The 27,250-nt window shown below is 39.6% G+C and overlaps 1 protein-coding gene across 3 annotated transcripts; it reads right to left on the bottom strand.

Moving 5' to 3' along the window:
* On the bottom strand, positions 1 to 27,179 carry LOC111148821 (kininogen 1). Of its 3 annotated transcripts, XM_022505653.1 has the most exons (11): positions 26,717 to 27,179; positions 22,688 to 22,798; positions 21,645 to 21,729; positions 19,943 to 20,115; positions 18,954 to 19,061; positions 10,035 to 10,119; positions 9,184 to 9,353; positions 4,036 to 4,143; positions 3,832 to 3,918; positions 2,320 to 2,397; positions 41 to 268 (listed from the first exon to the last, which is right to left on the bottom strand). In XM_022505653.1, the coding sequence occupies exons 1-11, from the start codon at positions 26,906 to 26,908 to the stop codon at positions 188 to 190; spliced, it is 1,278 nt and encodes a 425-aa protein (XP_022361361.1). In that variant the 5' UTR covers positions 26,909 to 27,179; the 3' UTR covers positions 41 to 187. The 3 variants fall into 3 exon arrangements, with proteins under 3 accessions (XP_022361354.1, XP_022361361.1, XP_022361363.1); XM_022505646.1 differs by having other exon boundaries at positions 1 to 2,397; XM_022505655.1 differs by lacking the exon at positions 18,954 to 19,061 and having other exon boundaries at positions 26,717 to 27,138.
* Between the last annotated feature and the right edge of the window lie 71 nt (positions 27,180 to 27,250).

Here is a 27,250-nt window from a genome sequence, read left to right on the forward strand (position 1 = left end):
CCACAGCACCACCATGAATTCACCAGGAATGAGAGCATCAAGACTGAACTTTATTTCACCCAGCAACAGAACAGTAGAATGGCATTCTTCTTTTTAACTTTTATCCCATCTTCTTGTCCTTCGAGCCAGGGCTGGTGATAGAGGTTGTTGGGACTATTGCGCCAGGCATGAAGATTCTGCCCACTGGTCAAGAGACCTCGCTCTCAGATGCTGGCTCTGCCCCTGCCTCCTGAGTTCGGCCCTTGTACTCGCAGGGCCTTAGGTGCCTCTGTAAGTATAGTAAAATTCTGTTAATCTGTTGTTATCATTCAACAAAAGAAGAGCGAAGCAACCATTTGACAAGATGAGACTTTTTCCTGACATCATTGGTTCTTTATTTAAAAGTGCAGATAATATCGGAAATGATATAAAAACTCAGAGGTTCAAATGCATCCCATACACTGAAGTAGCGGTGGCATTCATCCGCAGGGAAGTGTAGCTGTTTAAAGCCCTATCTTATTTCCCTGGGCCACAAGCACAGCAAGGGTTGTAAAATATATGCCTCCCGCATGTTATAAGGCAATTAAAGACAATCATATTATTCTCTCTTGCAAAATCCAGTGCTCTTCAGCGTCATAGCAAAAAGATGAGATGATCATAAAGTGAGTCTAGAGGGGAATTTCCTCATAAAATTTCTGAACGAACTTTGCATCCCATCTCAGGATATACCCTTGTCAATTATTGAAAAAACATCTTCCTTGGCAAGACTGCCTCGATATTACTTCCTCTGCTTTCTGTCCTTATCGTTAAACTCAGAGTTGCTGAAAGCCCAGGATTACTCAGTGTAGCCAAGGCAACAAATAAACAAACAGAACTCCCATGTGAAAGCCCTGTTGCAAAGGGTACTTCGTGAGCAAACGGAAATGACTGACTTACAAGAAACCCTCTCACCCAGAAAGAGAATTATCAGGATGGCTTTGTCAAGTGGGAGTGACTATTTGACATACTAGTCATTCTGGAAACTGAAAGTCAATCAATTTACTTCCCCCTGTCCTCTCTTGGGCGGATCTGTCTTTCTTTCTTTCTTTCTTGTCTCTTTAACCTCTGGAGGTTTTATTGTTATTTTTTTTCCCATTAAGAAGTGCAGCATTTAGTCTCTTGACTTCCCTTATTTTCACACGTGTTCAGGGACCACATGCCACAGTTTATTCAGAATGTCAAGAATCTTTGTATGAAAGTCGATGACATACATTTTAAGGTACACATTTGTTAAGGTACACATTTGTTGTACCAATTGCGGTAGGCCATAAAGCACATGAGTTTGTCCATTTTTGGTGTTAGTAAAGAAGTCTTGGGAGGAAGACCCAGAGGGGATTTAGGATTCTGTACCCAGCTTTATGTTGTCCATAGAGATTGACAGTGTCCCACTGGGCATCTCACCCCTTCTCTCTAGGCTGTTCTGAAGCTTCAGGGCTTTTGGTGCATCATATCAGGATATTTAGATAATGGGGAGGAGGAATGATCAAGTGTTAAGACTCAAGTCTACATAAATTAATACAAAGCATCAGTGAGATCGAAATCATGAAATTCTTTCACTTCCACAGCTGGATTCAATCCATTAACTGGCTTCCAAGGGCGTCCAGGACATTTGGGGGAGGTTTTTTCTGGCAAGTCAGATATCAGGTTAAATGAAAGGCTATTTGGCTGTATCTGAATGTCAGGGATCCAATCATCATCCCTCTCTGTGGGTGATGGTGGGTTAGGCATCAGGGCTGCAGTGAGATCTGAGTCCTGAAAGTCAGGCACGGTAACTGCTATCCCTGGCTGGGCTAGGGAAGGGAGGGGTTTTGACTCTTCTGTCTTCTCTTGTGTCTCTGCAGAAGAGGTGGTACTATCTTCAGAAGAACTTGCCAAATGCTCTGTTTTCCAAGCATTATGCTTTCCATTGTCTTTTCTTTTATTTTTATGTTTTCCATGGCCTTGGCCATGCTCATGTGTATGTCCCTGGGCTAGTCCACGTCCCCTGTGATGTCCATGGCCAAGACCATGTTTCCCTTGGTGTTCAGGGTCATAGTCAAGTTCCCGTTGATGTCCATGACCAAGGCCATGTTGCTTTTGTTGTCCATGGCCATGACCATGTTGCTTCTGATGTCCATGGCCAAGGTCATGTCCCCTGTGGTACCCATGGCCTTGGCCATGCTCATGTTTATGCGCATGGCCAAAGCTATGTTTTATTTGCTTTCTATGGCCCCAGCCATGCCCATGGGTAGGTCCTTGTTCTTTTCCTGAATCCCGCTCTTCATCTTGTACAGATGCCATGGAAGTATGGGGTAGACTTACAGTTGTTCCTTCTTCTATTTTCTTCATGGGTACTGATCGGAAAGGTGAAAAACCTGGAGGCCTTTTCATCAATATGATCTAAACAGGAAATATTAAGATGAATGCGTTACTGTGAAAACCATACTATCCTGAAGAAAGAAGGGACTGAGTCCTGGCAATGCTATCTTAGTTTACAATGGGACCTATCTACCAGACTTTATTAATATTCCAGAGAGGATGATAATGAAAATTTTTTCCTCTTTTGATTGATTTTATAATTTGTGGATATTGATTATTATTCTTAGTACTCTAAGCTGGAGAGTTTTTTCCTTTGTGGGGAAACATTGGGTGGTGGTACTGAACAATGTATAGGGTACCTTCTAAGTCAATGGTTACATAAAACCATGACATATTATTTATTCATTGATACTGTTTCTATTAGCACAATTATTGTTTTTACCCTAAAAGGCCCTAACTGGCTTTATGAGCTGAATATCTAGGGAGCGTATATCCACAACTACTTTGTTGGATTAAAACACATTAGCAGTGTAGTGTTACCAGCTTGAAACTCAGTCTTTGTATAATGTTTCAGCTGGACTATAACATACTGACACATGGCAAAATCCTAAATCAGAAAAAAGTAAAAAGAGGCAAATTGCACTGAAGATATGATCTTATGGTTTATTTCCTCTACACTTTCACTACTGTGAGAATGTGCTGGTCAGAGGCAGTGTTTGGTGGCACAAAGGGCATGGTTTGGGGAGGCAAACAAGTCAGAACCTGCTAGGAATCAGCATCATAGTGAACAGGGTGGGCTCTGATTTGATCTAGATTTGAATCCAAGCATCACCAGCTTCACTTTTCTTATCTGTAAATAGGATAACAACAGCACCTGCCTCACAGAGGGGTCATGAGAGAAATATGTGTGAAGTTTTCAGTACAGGGCCTGGGATAGAGAGTGCACTTGATGCACTCTTAGCATCTTTGTAATTTTTAGTATGCCATCCTTGAAAACGGGGAAAGTCTTACTTACCTCCCAGGGATCTTTTAAAAATTAAAAAAAATGATGCAAAGTAATGCTTCCTGAATTTGAACATGGGTATGACTTCCCCCCACCCAGCGATCATGTCAAAAATGCAGATTTTGAGTCAATAGATGTGGAGAGGGGGCTGAGATCTGCATTTCTCCAGAGCTCCTTGGCTGTAAGCAGTGGGCATGGGAGAGCTGGGGCTCCTCTCAGGCACACCTTGAAAGTGCACAGCTATGGCATAAGCCCTCCACAGTAGCATCTGCCCTTCCCCAGAAGAGGGCCCCCTGGCTGTGGGATGCTGACAAGGCACGGCAAGTAATTATGAGGACTGCTGCTCTCATGTCTCAGGCCATAAAGAGGTCAGCACAGAAATGTGAACGTTCTCCCTCATTTTAAGAAGATAGTCTCCCAGTTCATTTAAATAATGGTTCATATTCAACATCCATATATGACTTTTCAGAATGAGCAAAACTGACCTGAGCTGACTGTAATTAGAATCATACCTTTGTCAGAGGCCGACAGTTGACAGTAGGGTAAATTTTTTTCTCCCAAGGTATCACAAAAATTTCAGCTTTACATTCTAGGGCTTGCTATCCATGAAAACAGAAGCCAAAAGAGAGAACAGTGTTATTCATGAGATGCTTAAACAAGTATAAAACATCAAAAAGTTTTCCAGGGAACAGGTATATAGTTGCATTATTACTCACTCCATATTTATTGATCTGGCAACTTTCTGTCAACTCTTCATTACTTTCCTTGGAACACATGGTTTCCCTGGCTGTGAACTCAACTGAAAATTTCTCTCCAGCTACCACCTGGATAATTAATTAGCACAAAGTAGGAGCTTAATTAATACTATATAATAAATCATATATTTTCACCCTAAGAACTTTTGGGGGAGAATACTGACATTTTAATTATATACTGAACAAATGAGAGTTACACAGAAAAGTACAAATGTTTGACAACAGAACTTTCAATTTGTATGCATGTGAAAAATATTTGGCTAATGACTGGTCTCATTTCCCTTTCTAAATGGGGAGGTGGGGAAGCAAGCTATAATTTCTATTTTTATATTTTCCTGAGTTTTATTGTTTGACAGCTGCAAAATTCATGAATAATTCAAGGGCTCAAGTTGTAATAGAATCTAAGAAAAGTAGGAAGGAAAACTTAAATATTTTCTTTGAAATGCCTTATCATCCTGCCAAATCTTATGTCAGAGAAATACTGAGTTGTTACCACTATAGAATTATTTGATTAGAAAAATATTTGGATTTTCGAGCTTTCTTCTCTTCCTTTTTAATATTAAGAATATATTTTAATCTCTAGCAACAACTTTAATCATTTGTCTTTAATCCTGTTGTCTTCCTTTAAGCAGTTTGTGTGGGGTTTTTTTGTTTGTTTTGGTCTAGAAGAGGCACACCTCATTTATTTATTTAAGAAATGAATCTCATGTTTTTTAACTACTCTGACTTCAATAAAAATCCCAGGGATGGCTTTTTAAGTCATTTAAAAATGCCATATCTTATATCTTCTACCCTGAAAAATACACTTGATAAAAATGTTTCTAAATTATATGTTAAGAAGTTGATGTGGTTTCTAGACCAAGTTATTTGGTATTTAATTCTAAGATTTAAGTGTGTGTGTATGTCATGAACTGACTATGTCCCCCACCAAACTTGTATATTGAAGTCCTGACCTCCAATGTGATGGTATTGGAAATTAGATATTTTGGGAGGCAGTTAGATTTAGATGAGGTCATGTTGGTACCCTCATAATGGGCTTAGTATCTTTAAAGAAGTGTCTTTAGAAGGGTCTCATAAGACCAGAGCTCACTCGCTCTCTCTGAAGTTGACACAGCAAGAAGGTGGCCATCTGCAAGCCAGGAAGAGAGCCCTCACCAGGGAACCGAATTGGTTGACTTTTAGACTCCTAAGCTCCTAGCACTATGAGAAACAAACTCCTATTGTTTAAATCACCCAAACTTTGCTATTTTTCTATGGTAGTCTAAGCAGACTGTGTGCATATGCGTGCATGTGTGTGTGTTTGTGTGTGTGTGTGTGTGTGTGTGTGTGTGTGAGAGAGAGAGAGAGAGATTATGTAGCTGTCAAGAGAATACATCATACATATCTGTTGACCTAGAAGGAAGACCATTTTTGGAAAAAATAAAGTTATAGGGTGATAGTACAATCCCATTTTTGTAAAAGCAAAACTTAACATCTTCCCTATCTCTTTATATTTTGTAGAAACATGGGAGGCAAGTGAGGAAGGCAGAGTTGTAGGAAGAACTAAGCTCCTCTTCCTTCTTTCTTGGCATTGTCTCGCTGGGTAAGTATAGTTAAAATTTTAAGAGAAATATAATAATTAACTTTTAAAATTCCAAATGTATGTGTAAGTAAGGAGGAAGTTTCTAAGAGGGTTTTAACATCTATACTTTGGTGATCATAAATTTTCTGGCTCATTTCAGGGAATACTTTAATCCAATTTTTTGGCCTTAGAGTTGATCAATATGATGTTGCCTAAGAAAGTTGACAACACATAATTAAATGACAGCTGGAAGCTTAGTTGTATTCAGGGTCCAGAGGAGAGGAATGGAGACCTAATGCCATCTTCTGTTTGAGGGCCTCAAGGTCACGTCCTTTATCACCATCATCACCAGGTGTCATTCTTACCAGTAGTCTTCCCTGCTAAAATCCATCCTGTCCAAGTTTTGTTTTTAAAATAGAGAATGCTATATATATAGCAATATAAGTTCTAATGATGTTTGAAAATTAAAATTAATGAGCTGAACAGATATAAATAGTCATCATATCTAGGGATGAGCAAGCCCTTTCTTAGGTGAAGAGCAGAAGAAGGAAACCTAAAGGAAGGGGAAAATGTCTAAATTTGACTCGACAAAAATGAAAACTGATTCTCAAAATTACAGTAAGCAAAGTAGCAAGGCAATTGGGGAAAAACATAATGTAGGATCAATAAAAAGCCCAATGCCAAAACAAATGTGGAAAGGACATGGACAGGTATTTCAGGAAAGAAGTTAAAATGATCATTTATCCTGGAAAAAAAAGTTTACTTCATTAATAACCAAGCATATGCACATTTAAAAAGCAACGCAACATCCTTTTTAATCTTCCATGTTGGCAGAGATGGAAGCCAGTGATGATGCCTGCTGTTGGCCAGGGCTGGGGAACATGCAGCTTCGATCACCAGTGGGAGGAGTAGAATTCGAGATCATCAGTGTCTTATACCCAGTTGGTGTGAATGTACATTAGCATCATTGCAAATAATTTTGTAATTCGGCCATTTGCATTCAGTCTTAGACATATACCTATACCTATTCCTTGACGTTTCCAAGATTTTGTCCAAGGAGAACCTCCTCAGTGTACACACACGGATCCTTGAGGTATATTCATCTGAGCAGAGGCAGGGAGGAATGCTGATGGGGCGGGGGGTGGGGGTGGACAGCAGCAGCAAGAGTGTGGCATAATAAGGGGCATGTGACAGAAATCACAACCATTCACAAGCGAAAAATGGAGGATTTAAGAAGCTCTTGATTTCTGAAATATGAATAGATATGCACCCACACAGGACTAAACATGCAAAGCCAAGGCAAGACTAAAACTGTAAAAGAAATCTCTAGCAATCTGGCAGATTGGTCATATGGAGCTTGGCTCTTAACAAAATCATCTTATGATAAATTGAGTTTTTTAGTAAAGGGGCTGCTTCCACCAACGCTGCCCTGCATATCTATCCTCGAGCAGTCAAATTGCTCTCTCTTTAAACACAGGCATCAGTAAAGATCCATCCCTGAAAAGTAAGTTTGAAATCTTCACAATATTCCAGCTCGATCTGGCAACGGAGGGCTGTCAGTTGCCTTCCATTCACCCAGCATTACCTACGGTGGTTCCCTGGCATTCTTAGCGTAAACAAACACGCATACACGCTGGAGAGCGCATTGGCTACCTTACAGAGAGAACTAGAGCAACTGAGAGGACTAGACAGTCACGCTTGGGAATGAGTGGTTCTCTTCCTGACAGCAAATCTTGGACCCTAAAGAAATGGCGGGCACTGCACGACTCCTGCATTGTGAAGAACAAGGGATGGTCCGAGCAACGCGGAGAGGTGGAGTGCCAGAGAGAGCTGACAAACAGAAGTGACCGGGATTCTCTCTCGTCTTCCCGGAGGGAACCCGGTGCCAGGCACGTGCTGGTGAGACCAGGAGGAGGGGGCCGGCCTTGGGGGCAGGAGCAAGCGCCTGAGTAGGGGACAAAGGGTCAGGTTTGGTTTACTTTCATGCTATTTGTTTAGAGGTTTTTCTTTCAGTCTTAAAATTGGAACAGGAGGGGCGCCTGGGTGGCTCAGTGGGTTAAGCCTCTGCCTTCCGCTCAGGTCATGATCTCAGGATCCTGGGATCGAGCTCTGCATCGGGCTCTCTGCTCAGCAGGGAGCCTGCTTACCCCTCTCTCTCTGCCTGCCTCTCTGCCTACTTGTGATAAATAAAATCTTTTAAAAAACAAAACAAAAAAACTAGAACAGGAAATTGGAAAGATGAACATAAATAGCCCATTGTCCTGGCACCTAAAGAAAAAACAAAACAAAACAAACAAACAAAAAAAAAAAAACAGAAAAACAAAAAAACCACCACTGTGAATAGTCTGCGAGCTTTGTCTCTTTTCAGTATTGTCTTCTGTACTTTTTAATAACACAGTTGAGGACAGAATGTATGTTCAGTTTATGGCCTCTTGTTTTTCCCTGCATATTTTAGCACGAGTCATTGCCCACACCAAGAATGCCTCACAAAGATGCTTTCAAATTGCTGCTAAAAAATACTCTATTGTAAGGATATGTCAGACATAGTGAATCATTTCTAGATTATTGATCGTTTTGACAGTTTATCTTTTTTGGGGGGGTGTTACAGTTAAAGCTACGATGAATATCGCTGTATATAAATACTCCTTCTAGTTTATATTTCTAGAAATTAGAAATTTGGCTTAGTACTGAGCCAAAGTATGAATTTTTTTAGTGCTATTTCTTTCACCAGATTATAAAGATCATGTTGGTTTGCTGTAACAGTTTGGTACTATTTTGATTACTTTTCTTTAGCTTGCATTTAGGGAAGCCAGTTTTGAGGTGTATCATAGGACTCTTTCCATGAATACATTGGTTATAGGCTTCTGGAGTGGAAGGAATCTGGGTTCTATTAATCCAGCCACTCATTTTTTCAGATGGGGCCATAGGGCTGAGTGAGTCTGAGTGACTCCAGGGTCACCCAGGACAGTGGTGGTGCTGTGGTAGAGCTGGGTCTCTCCTGACCCCTGGAATAGGACACCCCTCAGCCACTCCTGACAGGGCATGGAAAGAGAGATGAATCCCCAGAGGGTACATCTGAAAGAGGGAAGGGCACCCAAGGCAGGGGAGAAATGACATGCAGATGAGTCTGAAGAATCTGGACAAAGACAGAACAATGGGGCCAAGCCCAAGGCATTAAGTGATGCTACAAGAATGAATCTAGAAAGGCAGAGAGTAAGTCTTGCTTTTCCAGGCAGTGCATTTCGCTAATTATGTAACAATTGCAAATATTCATAGAGCACTTTGGAGTTTGAAAAGTGATTGACATATGTTCGTATTTGATCCTCACCCCATCCTTTACAGACAGAAAATGGAGAACATGTTCTAAATGACTTTTCCAAGATCATACACAAAGAATGCAGGGAGGTTGGCACTTGAAATCCAGATCTCCCAAATCCTATTTCCCGGGTATGCTGGTTCCAAATGCAGAACCAAGGACAATGGCAAAATTAGTCAGCAAGTCACACTTAGGCTATAATATCACTCTTTTTGTAGCATACTTTACAGACCTGTACTGTTGCACTTTTCACTCTGTCAACCTTGAAATAGAAAGTTCTGTTATTCTCTGCATTAAGCTTTGCGATAGAATGATTCAGAGGCACCTCCAGCTCCGGGCTGTTGACAGGGATGTCTTTGGGGCAGCCAGCGCAAATCTTGGAAGGTTGTACAAAATCCTCCCCTGAAAGAAACAGGTTTTAAATTAGCGTGTGCAGAAGAAGGAAAAGTCTAGCTGAGTAGCTCTCCTGCACATGACCTAGCATCTATCTGTAGAGGGCCACGTGTCAGCCTGAGGCTCAGCAGTGAGCGTGCTGAAGTTGTCTGCACACCTTCTGGCCTCTCCTCTTTTTCTCTTCTCAGAGCCAAGTGTGTTTAGGAAAACATTCAACCAGTAGGTGTTAGTGGCGCAATCAATATGCTATATTTTTCCCAAGTTTTTGCATCTTGGATGGAACCACCTATGAAGAACAATGCTTAACTTAAAGGAATGACTCTCTAAGTGGGAAACTTTAAGTGCTATGATTCTGGTGAGCAGGCAGTTTCCGTAATGCTTCTCACCATGAAATGCACACGACTAACTTCCAAGAGTGAGAAAAGCCAACTCTTGCTATTGTACCCAGAGGCCACACATTTCCCTTTGTCATCACCATATTCCCTTCTGGCTACTTACAGAGCAGTGTCACCTGCACCTGTCGCTGCCCAACTGGGCAGAGACAGGGCCAGTTGTTCTTGGGAAGTTCTGCTGATCTTACAGACTTGGTGGCAGATCGTGGAAACCAAAACACAATTCCCATGAGAAGACCTAGCCCATTGTCAGGGGCCAACAGGCACTAGTAGAGCACTAACATGTATCCCGTCATACCTGGATAGAGGTCACACTTCTGCGAGAAAGAAGCAATTCTCAGCTGAGGGTCCATGTGTGCCTCGTCTGTACATTCACCGATATCCTGGTTTTTAGAAAAAGTATATGGGTCCAAAAAGTAAGAACATTTTTAAGAACCTTTAAAGTAATCGACTAGTAAAGCTAAAGATAGGATGTTGACTTTACAAATCATCATGTAGAAAATGAAAACAAAACATAGTCTGATTGTGAAGAGGGAATAGAAGACAGCTAAGAGCATCAACAACAAACACAGAGGCACAAACCCACAGAAACATGAAACAAGATGAGGAGAATACCCAGTGTAGAAATAATAACCGTAAAAGTGAACAGATAAAATTTTAAGAAAGGTAACGAATTTTAGATTAAGCTAAAAACAAAATTAAGGTATTACATCTTCAAATATACTATCTTCTAATAAAAAAGATAAAGTTTAAATATAATGGGTGAGCAAAGCTATATGAGGCAAATACGACAAAAAAGTTATACTGGAAAAAGTAAAATTCAAGATAACAAAAACTCATATAGGTAGTATGAAGATTATTTTATTTATATAAAAGATATAGTCTAGAAGCCCAGAATCAAGATAAAGCAGGAAACATATAGGAATAGAAATGGATAGAAATCATTGTGGTGGGAAATAAAACATACAACTATAAATTGAAGATTAAAAAATAAATAAGGTAATTGAAGACTTGAATAATATAATAAATATCTAGTTAAATCACATTTCCATATGATACACATGATTTAAAATGACACTTTGATAAGTATGGTGCAAATTTTTTTTTAAGATTTTATTTATTTATTTGATAGGCAGAGATCACAAGTAGGCAGAAAGGCAGGCAGAGAGCAAGGAGGAAGCAGGCTCCCTGCTCAGCAGGGAGCCTGATGTGGGGATGGATCCCAGGACCCTGGGATCATGACCTGAGCCGAAGGCAGAGGCTTTAACCCACTGAGCCACCCAGGTGCCCCTGGTGCAAAATTTTTAATCACTTCCACACTAGACCACAAAAAAGCCACAATAAATTTATCAAATAAAAAATAATACAGGCCATGTTCTTTGGCCTCAGCATCAAAAGGAAAAAAAAAAAAAAACTCCCTGAAAATTAATATTACATTATTTACATGTTTAACCAAATAAGTAAATAAAAATGAACTACTTGGAAATATAAACACACTTGCCTAAATAGTTAGGGTTCCTTGGATAAGGAAAGAAATAAAAAAGACAAAACAAAAATGAAAATTCCATATCATATTGCCAGAGATCCATTTAAAGTTAACTTGTGGTTTTATATGCTTTTGTAATTTAAAGAGGCAAGAAACAAAACAAAACATCCCTAAGTCTACCTGTTTATCTCAAGAAGTTAAAGAAAAAGAACAATGAACATTCTTCAGGAAAATAAGAAGGAGAAAACAATGAAGGTAAAAGCAATACTGAGAAGTTAGAAAACAGCATTAGCATTAAAAAATAAACTCAAAAGATCGCTCTTGGGGTGAGGAAAAAAATCAAGCACAAAAAAAGGCAACAGAGCAAAGCGTACAGAGAAGTATAAAAATATAAGAGAATATTATGAACAAGTGTGTGATAATTTAAATTCCAAAGAAATAGATAATTTTCTGAAAATTATAATTAACCAACTGACTTAAAAATAAGAAGAAAACTTGAATAGATGAATGACTGGAAGGAGAGGATGTTATTCCTCTAAACTTCATTCCACTTCTCACCTCCAAACAATATAAATTTTTATGGATGGATAATTTTAAAAATTAAAGAAGTATATATATTTCCTTGTTGTATAAGCTGTTTCTGAATATAGAAAATAGTGGCAGAAGTGCCTGGTTGGCTCAGTAGGTAGAACATGTAACTTTTGATTTCAGGGTCTTGGGTTTGAGCCCCATGTTGAGTGTAGAGATTACTAAAAAAATAAACTTAAAAAACTAAAATAGTGGCAAACGGTTTTCATTCTATAAAATTTTAATCCTGATATCAAAACCTGAAAAAATAGAATGCACATACACACACCGAGAAAACTGTTAAAGCCCTTTCACTTATAAATATAGATGTCAAATTCCTAAATTAGAAATAGAATCCAAACATATATCTAAAGAATAATTAAACTAAACAGAGTTTAGTTTGGGAACCCAAATATTACTTTAGGAAAGCTGTCAAAACAACATAACAGATTAATTAGGAAAACAGGGGCTTCTGGGTGGCTCAGATGGTTAAGCTTCTGCCTTTGGCTCAGGTCATGATCTCAGGGTCCTGGGACTGAGCCCTTGTGTCGGGCTCCATACTCAGCAGGGAGTCTGCTTCTCCCACTCCCACTGCCTCTCCCCTTGCTTGTGTGCACTCTCTCTCTCTCTCTCAAAAATGAATAAAAAATCTTTAAAAAATAAATTAGGAAAACATAATATGACGTTTTAATATCTGTTCTAAACCATTTGCTGAATTCAATACCAATTCCTTATTTAAGAACAAAACTCTTTAAAGAACAGGAATGTAAGGATGCTTCCTTAACATGACAAAGAATGTCTACCTGGAACCCACAGCATATATAATACATAATGGCAAACACTTTGAGGCTTTCCCAATAAAATCAGGAATAAAACATGATGGTGTGGGATCACTGTTACTTCAAAAATTATGTCTGTCTGTTTGGGTCAATTCATTAAGACATCGAACAAAAAAATGAGCATCAGAAAAGAAAATAAAAGTATTTTTTGCATAAGATATTATTGTATATCTAGAACAATCAAAAGAATCAATGAAAAGCTCTTAAAGCTAGTGAGAATTCAGCGGAGTTGCTGGATGTAAGAAAAATGCATAAATGTGTACATTTCTTTCTAACAATAATTTATTAAAAAGAGAAGAAAATAAAAACAAAAGATCTAATTCCTCATAGCAGTAACCAAAAACAAACAAAAAAAAAACCCAAAATGAAAGCTAGAAATAGCCTTAGTGAGCAATATTCTGGATATATATATATATATATAGAAAATCCCACAACTTTAGAAATATAAAATGAAACTTTGTCTAAATAGAGATGTATACCAAATTCTGGACTAAAAAGACTAAATGAGAGTACATATGGGTTCTCCTCAAATTAATTTAGACATGTAATGGAATCCCAATCTATGTGACAATGTAAGTTTTTCTCACAAATTTTTCTAAGGTTGGTTTTGAAGATATAAACACTGGATAATAAATCACATATTTAAACTTTCTATGAACCTATAGCTGTTTAAACATGGTAGTTTGGTACAAAAACAGAGAACACATTTTTTTGGACAAGACTATTATGGAATAAAAGTTGTCATTAATTTATGTAGCAGGAAAGACTGTTGTAACATCTAGTTATTCTCTTAAAAAATTGAAAAAAAATCACGAGATACATCAAAATTAATTCCAGATAGGATTGAAAGTTACATTATAAAATACTGACCATAGACAAACTAGAAGAAAAAAAATAAAGTGACTGCTGTGCAAATGGTGGAAAATTTCAAATGAAAATATTGGTAGATTTGGCCACCTGTAAAAAAAATCTATTTATAAGTCAGAAATACTATAATGAAAACGAAAAAGTAAACACCTGAGAAGATATGACAAAGCACTGATACATTTACTATAGAAATATGATTTTCCAAATCTTTAAGATTTATTCCAAAGACAAATGGGCAAAGAATATAGAAGACAATTTATAAATTCAACCCATAAATTTCCAAAAAATCTATGAAGACATATTGGCTAAATAAATGCATATTAACTACATTGTTTGATAAAATGAAAACAAAAAAGATTTTTGTCTATGAAATCAGCTAAGTTTTTTTTAACCTTCATGACTTTTTAATTCACATTTTTTTTTTTAAGTAAACTCTGCCCCAAGGTGGGGCCTGAACTCATGACCCCAAAATCAAGAGTCTCATGCTCTACCAATTGATCCAGCCAGGTTTTTTGTTTTGTTTTGTTTTGTTTTTTAATACTGAATTCTATCAGGAGTATACATTGCTGATAGAATTTAAATTGATGCATTCAGCAAACAATTTATATATATCAAGAGTTTTAAGAGCTTTTGGGAAAAAATTGAAGTATAATTATAATATCCTATTAGTTTCAGGTGTACATCATAGTGATTCAATATTTTTTAAAAGATACGGTTTTCAAAAAAAAAAAAGATACTGTTTTCTATAGCAGCTGTACCAATTTACATCCCCACCCACAGTGCACCAAGGTTCCCCTTTCTCCTCAGCAATAACACTTGTTATTTTTTGTCTTTTTGATACTAGTGAATCTGACAGGTGTGAGATAGCTCATTGTGGTTTTATTTGCACTTTCCTGATGATGAGTGATGTGAGGCTGAGCTTCTTTTCATGTATGTGTTGGCCATCTGTGTGTCTTCTTTGGAAAAATGTCGGTTTAGGTCCTCTGCCCATTTTTAAATTGGATTATGTCTTTTTTTGGTGTTGATTTGTGTCATTTCTTTATATATTTTGGACACTAACCCACTAACAGATGTGTGATTTGCCAATATCTTCTTCCATTCAGTAGCCTACTTTTTTTTGTTGATGATTTCCTTCACTGTGCAGAAGCTTTTAATTTCGATGTAATCTCATTTGCTTATTTTAGTTCTGTTGCCCCTGCCTGAGGAGACTGATCCAAAAAGGCATTTCTAAAACGGATATCAAAGAGCGGTCTCTGTTTTCTTCTATAAGCATAATGGTTTCAGGTCTCACATTCAACTCTTTAGTCCATTTTGAATTTACTTTGTTTATGACATAAGGCAGTGATCCAATTTTATTCTTTTACTTGTTGCTGTCCAGTTTTCCCAACACCATTGGTTGAAGAGCCTGTCTTTTTCCTATTGTATATTTTTATCTCCTTTGTCAGAGATCACCATATAAGCATGGTTCATTCTGGGCTCTCTATTCTGCTCGATTGGTCTCTGTGTCTGTTTTCATGCCAGTACTATACTACTTTGATTACTATAGCTTTATAGTAAAGCTCTGTAGTAAATCAGGAACTATCATACTTCCATCTTTGTTCTTTCTCTAGATAAGAATTTTAAGAGCTTCTATACAATCTTATACTATGTGTAAAGCTGAGAGTTTATTCTGAGGGAAAAAAATGTCAAATACAGATATAACTTTATTCTGAAAAATGTTTGGTGAGTTATTAATTATAATAAAAATAGGAAGAAACCAAATGTCCAGAAAAAGGAAAGTAATTAGAAAATAATCTATGGTATACTCATTAGACTATTCCACGGTTATTTAAAAAGAAGTTCATTGAGAGTTTTAATGGCATAGGAAAATATTTAGGTGAAAAAAATGTAGCATGTAAAATAAATACAAGTATTAAAAGACCAAAAAAATTACCAAAAATTGTCTTTATGCCATACAAAGATGGAAGGAGGAGAAATACTCCAGGATGTCTTTGGATGTTTGGGCATGTGTGGTTCAGTATTATTTTTTTCTATTTTTTTTCTCTGTTTTTGCATTTCCTTAAAGTTTTCTATACATGTATATTTCCAAAATAGGAATATATATATGTATATAATATGTATATGTACATGCACATACATATACATATTATATACATATATATAATGTCATATTTTTGAAAGATACAGGGAACATCAGACTTAGAATACCTTAATTTCAGATGGGGAGAGGATGCTGGAAGTAGCCCAAAGGTTCTGAATTCTATCAGTATATTTGGTTCACCTGAGAAGCTTCTAGATCATTCTGATTCCAGGGACCCACCCCAGACCAATTACATCAGAATGTCTGGGTGAATGACCTGGGAATAGGTGTTTTTTAAAGCTAGCGGAGTGATTTTAGTATGCAACAGGGCCCGAGAATTATTTATGAAAGCTCTCAAATCAGTGCTTTTCAGACAAATAAATCACCAGAGAATCTTGTTAATATGCAGATTCTGAATCAGCTGGAGTGGAGTTGAGCTCCTGCTTTTCCAACAGCCTCCCTGGTGATGCTGTTCTGCCACGCACTGTCACGTACTTTGCATAGCAAGGCCTTAAACTATATCAGTCGTGGGCAAAACATTTCATTTCTGTTTCATGCCATTGAACTACGCTAAGCCATCTGTGAGACAGGTGTCGCTATTCTTCACTCTTTTGCAAACGAGGACATGGAGGCTCAGAGAAGCTATTCCAAAAGTCTGATTGGCTTTGTGACCCCCACCTGTCCTTGTGTCTCTCTGGGTGGTGAAGAGAAAACTAAACTGAGGTTCTAACAAGCCAATGCAGAAAAATTGAGGCTAGAGAGCACTGTAGGCTCCTGTCACTTCACACCACTAACTACACATAGAAGCACGAGGTGTTCATAAGATGCTTGAATGGCCGGACTTGAATCAAACTAACAAAGTGAAATAGTAGTGAGAGCTTATGCTTTTAGAGGATTCCTCTCCTTTTCATTTTATATTATGCTTTTTATTATGCTAAAATACATACAACATAAAATTTGCTATTTTAGCCGTTTAAAAATGTATAATTCAGGGCATTGAGTACATTCATAGTGGTGTGCTGCCCTTGCCACTAATAATTTGCAAACACAAATTCTGTAGCCATTAAACAATAAATCCCATTCTCCCTCCTCCAGCCCCTGATAAACTCTAATCCACCTTCTGTCTCTATGAATTTGCATAGTTTAGATATTACATAAGTGGAATCACATAACGTGCGTCTTCTTGTGTCTGGCTTCTTTCACTTAGCATAACGTTTTCCAGCTTTAGCCATGTTGTAGTGTGTGTTGGGTGATTTCTTTCTATGATTAAGAATTTTCCATTGTTTTATATATATATCCCATTTTGTTTACCCATTCATCTGTTGATGGGTCTTTGTGTTGTTTCCACCTTTCTGCTAGTGTGAATAATGCTGCAGTGAATGTTGCCAGGCAAGTATCTGTTTGTGTCTCCATTTTCAATTTGTTTGGGTACATACACCTAGGCATGCAGTTGCTGGGTCATATGGTAATTCTATGTTTAGCTTTTTGGGGAAGTGCCAAATTGTTTCTCACAGTGGCTACATCATTTTATGTTCCCATTGGCAATATATAAGATTCCCAATTTCTCCACATCCTCCCCAATACATGCTATTTCCCAATTATTAAAAATGAGAAATGATTTCCCAATTTATTAAAAATGATAACCACCCTCTGGGTGTCAAGTGGCAGCTCAGTGTGGTTCATATTTACGTCCCCCTGATGGCTGACCGTGTTGAGTACCTTTTCATGTGCTTATTGGCCATTTGTATGTCTTCTTTTTTTTTTTTAAGATTTTATTTATTTGTTTAACAGAGAGAAATTACAAGTAGGCAGAGAGGCAGGCAGAGAGAGGGAGAGAGGAGGAAGCAGGCTCCCCACCGAGCAGAGAGCTTGATGCGGGACTCGATCCCCAGGACCCTGAGATCATGACCTGAGCCGAAGGGAGAGGCTTAACCCACTGAGCCACCCAGGAGCCCCCATTTGTATGTCTTCTTGAAAGAAACATCTATTGAGTCCTTTTGCCCATTTTTAAATTGGGTGGTCTTTTTGTTGTTGCAATGTAAGGGCTTTTAATAATATATTCTTCATACTAAACCCTTATCAAATAAGGGATTATTGTGTCCCACTCTGTGGATTGTCTTTTCACTCTCTTAATGCTGTCCTTTTAATTTTTTCCCAATTATGAAATAAATACATACTTCATCAGAGACCTTAAGAATTCCAAAAAGTATGAAGAATTAGAAAAAGCTCCAAAATTTCCAACTCAAAGTTAACTATATTTTATGTTTTGGCATATTAGTTTTTCATCACTTTTTTAAAAAGATTTTATTCATTTATTTGTCAGAGAAAGAGAGAGGGAAAGCACAAGCAGGGAGAGCAGAAGGGAGAGGGAGAAGCAGGCTCCCCACTGAGCAAGAAGCCTGATGTGGGACTCCATCCTGAGCCTAAGGCAGACAGTTAACCAACTGAGCCACCCAGGAGCCCCAGCTTCTCATCATTTTTTATACTTATGTTTACTTTATAGATTTGAGTGACTCTGTATGTATAGTTTTGTACCCTACTTTTTTGTTTTTTATTTAACATATTATAGTCATTTTTACTAAGTCACTAAAGACTAGAAATGTAATTTGAATAGCTGCATATATTCTACTATACAGATACGCTGTAATTTACTTAACCATTCCTTACTGTTGAAGATATAAATCACTTCCAGTGTTGTTCTATTAATAATAATGCTGAAATTATTGCTATCTGGGTTTCTCATTTTCTTCCCATGTAATGGAATTCTAGAAGTCAAATTCCTAGGTTAAAGGGCTTGCTTAAAGCATGGTCTCCTACTACCATGCCCGTATCCCCAAGGAAGCCATGCCTTGGCTATCTTAACATGCATCTCGACATAACTCTCCTTTAACATAGTTTTGGTTCAGACAACAGGATATCATCCCAGAAAGGGTCACTAAGGGATAGAGACTCAGGATGTGTTTATTAGAGATAAAGGCAGGGGAGGAAAGGTAAGAAAACAAGCAGAGACAAGTTGGAAGTGAGGGACTGTTCTGAGTAGAGCTTGGGAGGAAGGATGTGCAGCACACGGGGAAGAAAAGGACACAGGAGATGGAAGGCATGAAAAGACAAACTTGATCATGGCATCATCTGGTCTCAGGCTCTCCTAGTCCCCGCTTACGTCTGTAAGTGCTCTGCTAGACATGCAGATTCTTGAACTAGGTGGCTAAAGCAGCGTGACCAGTGTGTGAGCTTCGGAGTTCCCAGGGGAATGTGAATCAGTGAATGTCACCTAACATTTTAGTGACTGACACTTCCTACACAGCTGAGCGTTCCCCCACCTGGAAAGACTGGACGCAAGGTGCTGAGAATTTCATAATCAGAGTTTTGCCTACTTACACCATTCAAAAGGGACTTGCAGTCTGGTGTTAAGAACAGAAAATTCTCCTTGGAACAATTCGTTTGTGCAACTGAGTAAGTAATTTCATAGTTCCATCCAGACACCACCTGAAACAATTGGGAGCAAATATTTAAAAGGCAGTTTAAACATCATCGACAGCATTATGGGGCACAGAGAAGGCTGCCTGGCATATCGTAAGTGGTGGATGATATGAACGATGATTATGAGTAGGCAGAAGTCATTTCTGAATAAACAGCAAACTGATACCTCTCACTCCGTCCACACCACCCCCGCTCGCTGCACTCCTACCCATCTAACAACAGAATGCAACGTACATATGGAATTACTCTAGTTCCCTAAGACCTAGCAGTACTTCCCGGCTAGGCAGCAGGAAGAAAAGCTTCCATCAACTTTGTGAAATATTAGTAATGCTATTCTAGATCGAGAAAGAAGACTTTCGAGCTTGGGTGCCCTTTACTGGTAGGGCCTCAGTTTTCCAAACTGCCAGGCCGGGAAAATTTCTCCTGCTTCACCCTGGGCTAGTTGCATCCTGATACAGCTGGATATGGACATAATGGAGCAGAACGCAGGTCTTGCCTGTGAAAGCAAACCGGAAGGTCTATTAAAAGCAGGGCATAGTACTGACCAAAATGAGTCTTTCATAATGAGAGGCTGAAATACAAAGGAAATAGTCAACTGTCAGTAGAGGCTTAGTCAACTGAGACAACGAAAAGACCAGTTTTACAAGTATTTACTCCCCGCCTGCCCCCCGCAATGATATGGAACCTAGAATTTAAAGGATATCCAGAAAACCGTGCCAACTTTTTAGGTACAATTTAATTTGGGGAGCCATGTTTGACTCATAAATGCTGGGTAATGATATAGTTTTCTTAAAGCCTTACGGACAGAAGAACTTTTCCGTTTCGCTGTCTCTACAAAGAACACTTAATACTGATTACTGTTTGCAATCAACAATTAAAGAACAAACCTGTCGGTTGGCCCTTTTCACTTCTTTAAGAGCAAAGAGGTGGGAATGATCCGTGTTGTTGTTGAAATGTTCAATGGCATGTCTTAGAACGGGTTCCAGGTCAGGGCTTGCGGTCGAGATGGGGTGCACACAGCCAAGGCAGTCAAACTGGGCTCTCACCACTGGGCCTGCGGCTTGACAAAGAGCAGGCAAAGGGGCAGCATTAATGAGTGAAACCTGCGTTCAGATGCACTGCCCTAAATGAGATAATTTGGAAAGCCCTCATAAACCTTCCAGTGAATCCTAGTATGCACTAAAAAAGAGAATGCAAGACTGCTTTCTAGCCAAAACAAGAAACCTCTCATTCACTTAGGAACATCTTACACGTGTAGCACTGTGCATAGTTATTTTAAATTTACTTAAAAGTAATTTTGAATTATAGAAGCAACTTGGATTTATCCTCTTATAAAAAGTAAAACATTGGGGTGCCTGGGTGGCTTGGTCAGTTAAGCATCTGACTCTTGATTTCAGCTCAGGTCATGGTATCAGGGTCATGAGATGGAGCCCCTGTGTCAGGCTCCCCGCTCAGCACAGAGTCTGCTTGAGATTCACTCTGTCCCTCTGCCCCTCCGTGTCCTTTCCCACCCCGCACTCTCTCCCTCTCTCTAAAATAAATAAATAAATCTTTTTTTGAAAAGTAAAACAAAATAGATACATTATTCTTTATTTATTTATTTATTTATTTTTTAGCATGAACTAAAGCTCCTTGAAGCCTGGTTCAGAGCACAATATATTTTCTATCGATTCAGTCCAACTAACATGTTTTGCATCTGCTGTAATGAGCCAGGTGCTGAGCTTGGCTCCGTGGATATGTTAATGCATCAATAATCGTCACAGGTCACCGGTGTGAAGCAGTTGGGCAGAAGTCAAGTGAGAGAGACAGGCTGCACATGGGTCTGCCGTTTTCGGAAAGGAGTCAGTAAGTAGCTGTATCTGTTGATAAGTGGCTCCATACTTAAATGCCAAAGGAATTGTGTTTAGTCAGCATCTACAATACCAACTCTGATAATTAGTAGCTGTGGGATCTTGGGCAAGGTAACTAACCGTGGTGGACCTCAGTTTCTCACCTGTGAAGTGAGGATTTAATGCCTGCCTCATAGAGTTGTGAGGATTAAGTACGTTAATGTATGTGAAGCATTTAGAACTGTGGCTGGCTGTAAATGCTCAGGAATCGTTAGCTCTTATGACCCTTATCCTGGCTATCATTACTAGATTATGACGGTAGGACCTTCAGGCATCTCTTCCAGCTGAGTCTATAACAAGCCTCTGAGGTAGGAATCATTGTTACCCCTTACTCCCTTTCAGAGATAAGGAAGAGAAAACCCGATAAGGTGAGGAATTTGGAAAGATTCCAGGCCAAGTCTGACCTCAAAGCCTGTGCTTCTCTCCCTCCCTCTTGGCCTACAATTGAAGATAGTTCTCGTGTCTTCTGGTCCCTTCTCAGAGCCTTTGCACAGGCTCCATACACTGGAGCAGTCAGGAGGGGAGCCCAGAGAGAGCTGAAGGGATGATCGGCAGGAGCCTTGCCCAGACCTAGGACTCTGCCCTTCCATCATCCCACCCCCAATGCATCGCTGGTGCCACTGAGGGAGGGGGCTTCGTCGAGGCTGTGCTCCTGACACCACAGAGAACTGGTTTCTTTTCCGCCAGATACATTAGCTACCTGGAGTGATCTGGCAGGTCTGTGTAGCCACTGAGAATTTCATATTCCCTCTCTTCCCCACTGTGGCAGAGCATTCTCCTGTGGCCTAAAAAGAAAAGAAAAAAAAGAAAGAGACCATTTATCTTCATCTTTCAGATGGAGAAGCCCACCTAGTACTATAGCTCAATATAGCTTTTCCTTTTTTTATTTTTTTGAACTTGCCAAAATTTTTTCAAACAGAGTTTTGACATGCAGGAGTGAAAGTTTTGTAGCCTCATGATTATTTTTGCCAGCCACTGATTTCACCAAACGTTGGAGGAGAGGTAGTATAAAAGGCGAGGTTTTAAAGCAAGTTTCCTTTTCACCAAAATTGGTGCATGGGCCTGCTAAGCCCTCCTGTGACTTTCCCTTCAATTTCGGTGTTGAAACTGCAAGTAGGGCATGACAGGCGTTGGTTCCTGGAAGGGAGGAAGAGCGACTTGCTGAGGCAGTGGGGGTGGTGGGCAAGCACTGTTGAAGGGGAGCAAACACTGTCTCCATGCCCCGCTCATTAAGGCAACAATCAGCCCGGCTGTGCCAAGCAGGCGTTAGGCATTTGGTTAAGATAGTCATTGTTATCCAAAAAAAGGTTCTTTGCATATCCTGCCTCATTTCGTCCTCCAACAGCCTGATGAGATCAATGTCCTCTCCCCTTTAGGAAGCAGCATCCAGATTCTGGGGGGTCAGCTAGTGGGAGGCAGAGGCATGCTGTCCCCTCACCAGCCCTCAGTCTTGGCCCAAATGTTGCTCTGTGGTCTCTTTGGGGCCATGTCCTCTGTCCCAATGGGTCATTAGAGTCCCCTTCTCATGGGAGGGCTTCTCTATGTTACACTGCTGTCTTCTCCGTGTTCTGACACACAGAAGGAGAACACGGACACCAAGCCTTTGGCTTTTCCACACGTTTGAGGGTTTATCTGCATGACTTACAAAGAGGCCTGACAGTACTAACCATCTCCGGCTCTAGTGAAAAGATCTGACAGTCTCGACAGAGAACACCAGGGGCTCAGGAACCACCACCCACTTACAGCTTGAGCAGATTCTAGGTAGTCACAATCCTGCCAGGTTTTGCCGCTTTGAACAGAACAGTTTCCTTCCTTAATTTCGTACTTGAAGGAATAAAACGTGTCAGGGTCATCCTGAAAAAAAGCAACCAGAGGCACATAACTGACCCAACAGCAAATAACTCTGAGTGGGAGCTAATGCTGATATGAGCATGTGATCTTGATTTAATTCAGTAAGACCAAAACACTTATTAAAAATACTGAAAGCTGACACCTGCTCAGTCAGTTAAGCACCTGCCTTTGGCTCAGGTCATGATCTCAGCGTCCTGAGATCAAACCTCCTGTGAGGTTTCCTGCTCAGCCAGGAGTCTGCTTCTCCCTTTGCCTCTGCCCCTCCCCCTACTTGTGAGCACACACGCACAAACTTGCACGTGCTCTCTCTCACGCGCGTGCTCCCTCTCTCTCTCTCTCTCTCTCTCAAATAAATAAAATCTTAAAAAAAATAAAAATACTGAAAGTTATAAATATTTACTTGAAGAATGTCCACAATATATTTATAAATATATATTTGTAAGTTACAAAGTGGTATCCTAGTATTAGCCCATTTCTGTAGAAACCAATTTGTAGGTACATATATGATTCTTTAAAGTCTGGAAAGTTATGAAGCAAAGCTATTAAAATGTTTGTCTTTCAATGGTTGGAGCACAGCTGTCTCACTTCTTTAATCAAGTGTTTGTGAGTTGTCTTTTTAAAAAATAAACATTTCTTTTACAGTGAGGAAACAAATAAGCCACTTTTCATTTAAAAAAAAATTAAGTTATCGCTGGATGGCAGATTAATTTTTGGTAACTTTACTATTTTTATTTGCCTCATTTTTTCTATTTTTTCTACCATGACATGAGATAATAAATAAAACTTTTAAAGTGCAAAGACATTTTAAAGACCTGTGAGACCTGAAAATATAATACTCCTAGAAGAAAGCATAGGCAGTAATTTCTCTGACATTGGGCTTGGCAACATCTTTCTAGATATGTGTTCTCAGGCAAAGGGAACAAAAGCAGAAATAAATGATTAGAACTGCACCAAAATGAAAAGCTCTTGTATAGCAAAACCATCAACAAAATGAAAAGGCAACCAACCTACTGAATGGGAGAAGATAATTGCATATGATATATTTGGTAAAGGGTCAGCATCCAAAATATATAATGAACTTACACAACTCAACATCAAATAAAACAAATAATCTGATTTAAAAATGGGCAGAGGACCTGAATAGACGTTTTTCTAAAGAAGACATCCAGAGGGCCAACAGACACATGAAAAGATGCTCAGCGCCACTCAGCATCAGGGAAACGCAACTTAAAACCACAATGAGATACCACCTCACACCTGTCAGAATGACTAGAATCAAAAAGACAAGAAATAACAAGCGGTGAGGACATGGAGAAAAAGGAACCCTCTTGCACTGTCAGTGGGAATGTAAATTGGTGCAGCCACCATGAAAAATAGTATGAAGCTTCCTTAAACAATTAAAAATAGAAATACTTATATGATCCAGCAATCGACTACTGTGTATTTGCCCAAAGAAAACAAAAACGCTACTGTGAAAAGACACATGCACCCATATGTTTACTGCAGCATTATTTACAATAGCCAAGATAGACAACGCCGATGTCCATCAATAGATGAATGGATAAAGAATACGTGTGTGTGTGTGTGTACATATGCATGCATATATATATGGTAGGCAAACCTTGCTGTATACATATATGTAATGGAATATTACACAGCCATACAAAAGAATGAGATCTTGCCATTTATGACAACATGGATGGACCTAGAGGGTATTATATTAAGTAAAACAGATCAGCCAGGGAAAGATAAATACCTTATCATTTCACTTATATGAGGAATCTAAAAAATGAAGCAAATGAACAAATAAAAAGTTGAAACAGATCCCTAAATACAGAGAACAAAACTCTGCCAGGGCAGAGGAGGGTGGGGGATGGGTAAAATGGGTGAAGGGGCGTGGGAGGTACAAGCTTCTAGTTATGGAATGAGTAAGTCACAGGGAAGAAAGGCACAGCACAGGGAATACAGGCAATGATGCAGTCATAGCGTTGAATGGTGACAGATGGTAGCTATGCCTGTGGTGAGCAGAGCATAGCACAGAGAATTGTCAAACCATTATGTTACACATCTGAAACTAGTGTAACATGTGTGTCAACTATACTTCAACTAAAAAAAGAAAGTGCAAAGGTGCTGAGTCAGGTGAGCTTTCATAACGGAAAAGCCTCCACACCTTGAAAAAGCAGAGCCGGCCCCATATCCCAAGTGTCCTGACTCTCGGACCCCGCTTGCATCCCTCTATTTGCATCTGGGATGATGGAGTCAAACAAGATAGTCTCCCAAGTTCCTTCCAGGTCTCAGATTTTGATAAGGAAATAAACAGTAGTGTATAGATGGGACCCATACAGCAGAGTAAAGATAAAGCATGATTCCATGGACATTTTAGAACAAAAAAGCTCATTTGTCATGGATGTCGGCCAACGAAGAGAACACCAGTCAACTGGTGCTTGTGAGGACCAGGACCAAATGTCTGCATCACTACACGAGTTTGTAAAACAGGATGGTCCAATTTTACTTTCAGAAAATAAAAATAATAATCATGCCCCCTGGGCTTTTTTCTTTACCCCGATCATGTCAGATGACTGGACTTTTCTCCTCTGCCAAAGTAAACAGTTACTTAACTATGATAGGCACAGAGTTTTATAGTGAAATTCATTTAAACAAACTATTGAAAGATTTGTGTTTTTTGAAATCACACCTACTGTCAGAATTTGTCTCCAACCTGAATGCATCAATTAGCTATAAAAAAGTATTAAAAACCGGGGCTGCCTGGGTGGCTCAGTGGGTTAAGCCTCTGCCTTCAGCTCAGGTTATGATCTCAGGGTCCTGGGATCGAGTCCCACATCGGGCTCTCTGCTAGGCAGGGAGCCTGCTTCCTCCTCCCTCTCTCTCTTTCTCTCCCTCTCTACCTACTTGTGATCTCTCTCTGTCAAATAAATAAAATCTTTAAAAAATATATTAAAAACCATCTAGAACATCGCTGTTACCCTTGATGCCTTCAGTTATACAGACTGGTAGACATTTTGTCTAATGCATGTTAATCTCATTTTTACCTCCTCTTAGATGTAACTCTGCCTTCCCCCTAGCTTTCTTGCGGTATAATTGATAAATGAAAATTGCATATATTTGAAGTGTGCAATACGATGATCTATATGCACAGATACACACATACACCATGAACTAGTTGTCACAAACAGGTTGATCCACATGTCCATCACCTGATATACTTACCTTTTTGGGGTATGTCTGGTGTGTATGTCTGGTGAGAACACTTAAAATCTAGTCTCCTAGCAAATTTCAAGTATACGATACAGTATTCTTAACTATAGTCACCATGTTGTATATTAGATCCCCAGGACCTACTCATCTCAAAACTGGAAGTTTGTACCCTTGGATCAGCATCTTCCATTTTCCCCTAGCCTGGGCCCCTGGCAACCACCACTGTACTTTCTGACTTTTCTTTTTAAAATTCCACATGTAAGTGAGATCATACATTATTTGTTAGACATAAGCATCCCCTCCCCACCTGGGGTCTGGAGGTCTCCCTATTTTAGTCTAAGGGCTGGTCACCCAGTAAGTCTTTTTGCTGCGGTCCCGTTGAGTTCCTGGATTCTCCTGCCCTGAACGGTTTCCTTCAAATGATTCCATCTACCTTTGTCTTGTGGCACTTTGGTTTCCTGATCACCCAGGAAGCCAAGCTTGGCTGCCCAAGGACTAGTCATACCCTGCCCTGCACCCCTGGGGCCAAAGAGTGGTGTTGATCTTTTCTAAGAGATGTAAGCTTCTACCTTTGCTCCTGGGTTCTTGGGTGATGGTTGGTGTTGTTATTGTTGGGGTGTGGGGTGGTGGGATTGGGGGAGGGGCTGGGCTGGGAAGGACAGCACACATCTCAAAAGGCCTCAAGGTAAAACACAGCTCACTTACCGTCCTGACGACCTCAGTTACACGGTACAACACAAACTGGTTGCCGCTTTGGCTTCTACTGTTATATTTCTTCAGCGCAGTGTCCACTGCCTTAAATAAGTCTTCATCATCGCAGTCGATTTCTTGTGAGGACTCCTGGGTTAAACTTGGTAGCAGCCTGGAGCAGAGAAAAAGCAAGGCAAGTAATTTCATGATTTAGCAGTGGGACAGGCGCAGAGGGACAGGTTCACCAAGAATCAAGAATCGGGCTCCAACTTTGATGCTGATTTTAGCTATTCCCACGCCTTTATCTCTGTACACGCATCTCTCTGCCTCAGGGCTCCGGGTCCTGATGGGTTCCTGCCACCATACACCATTCACCCTATTTCCAAAGGACAAATGGCTCTGTTGGGTTATCCAGGCAGATTTCAGGCTGAAACGTTACAACACTGGGGTCATTAACCTGCTTGTTTGCATTCAGGAAGCACGTAGGAGCACAGAGCACATTTCCAGGTGATTGCACAAGGTTGTATAACAAATCAGAAACTATTAAAG

Source organism: Enhydra lutris, unplaced genomic scaffold (assembly GCF_002288905.1).
Source record: "Enhydra lutris kenyoni isolate GAN:26980312 unplaced genomic scaffold, ASM228890v2 scaffoldscaffold2, whole genome shotgun sequence".
Taxonomy (NCBI): Eukaryota; Metazoa; Chordata; class Mammalia; order Carnivora; family Mustelidae; genus Enhydra; species Enhydra lutris.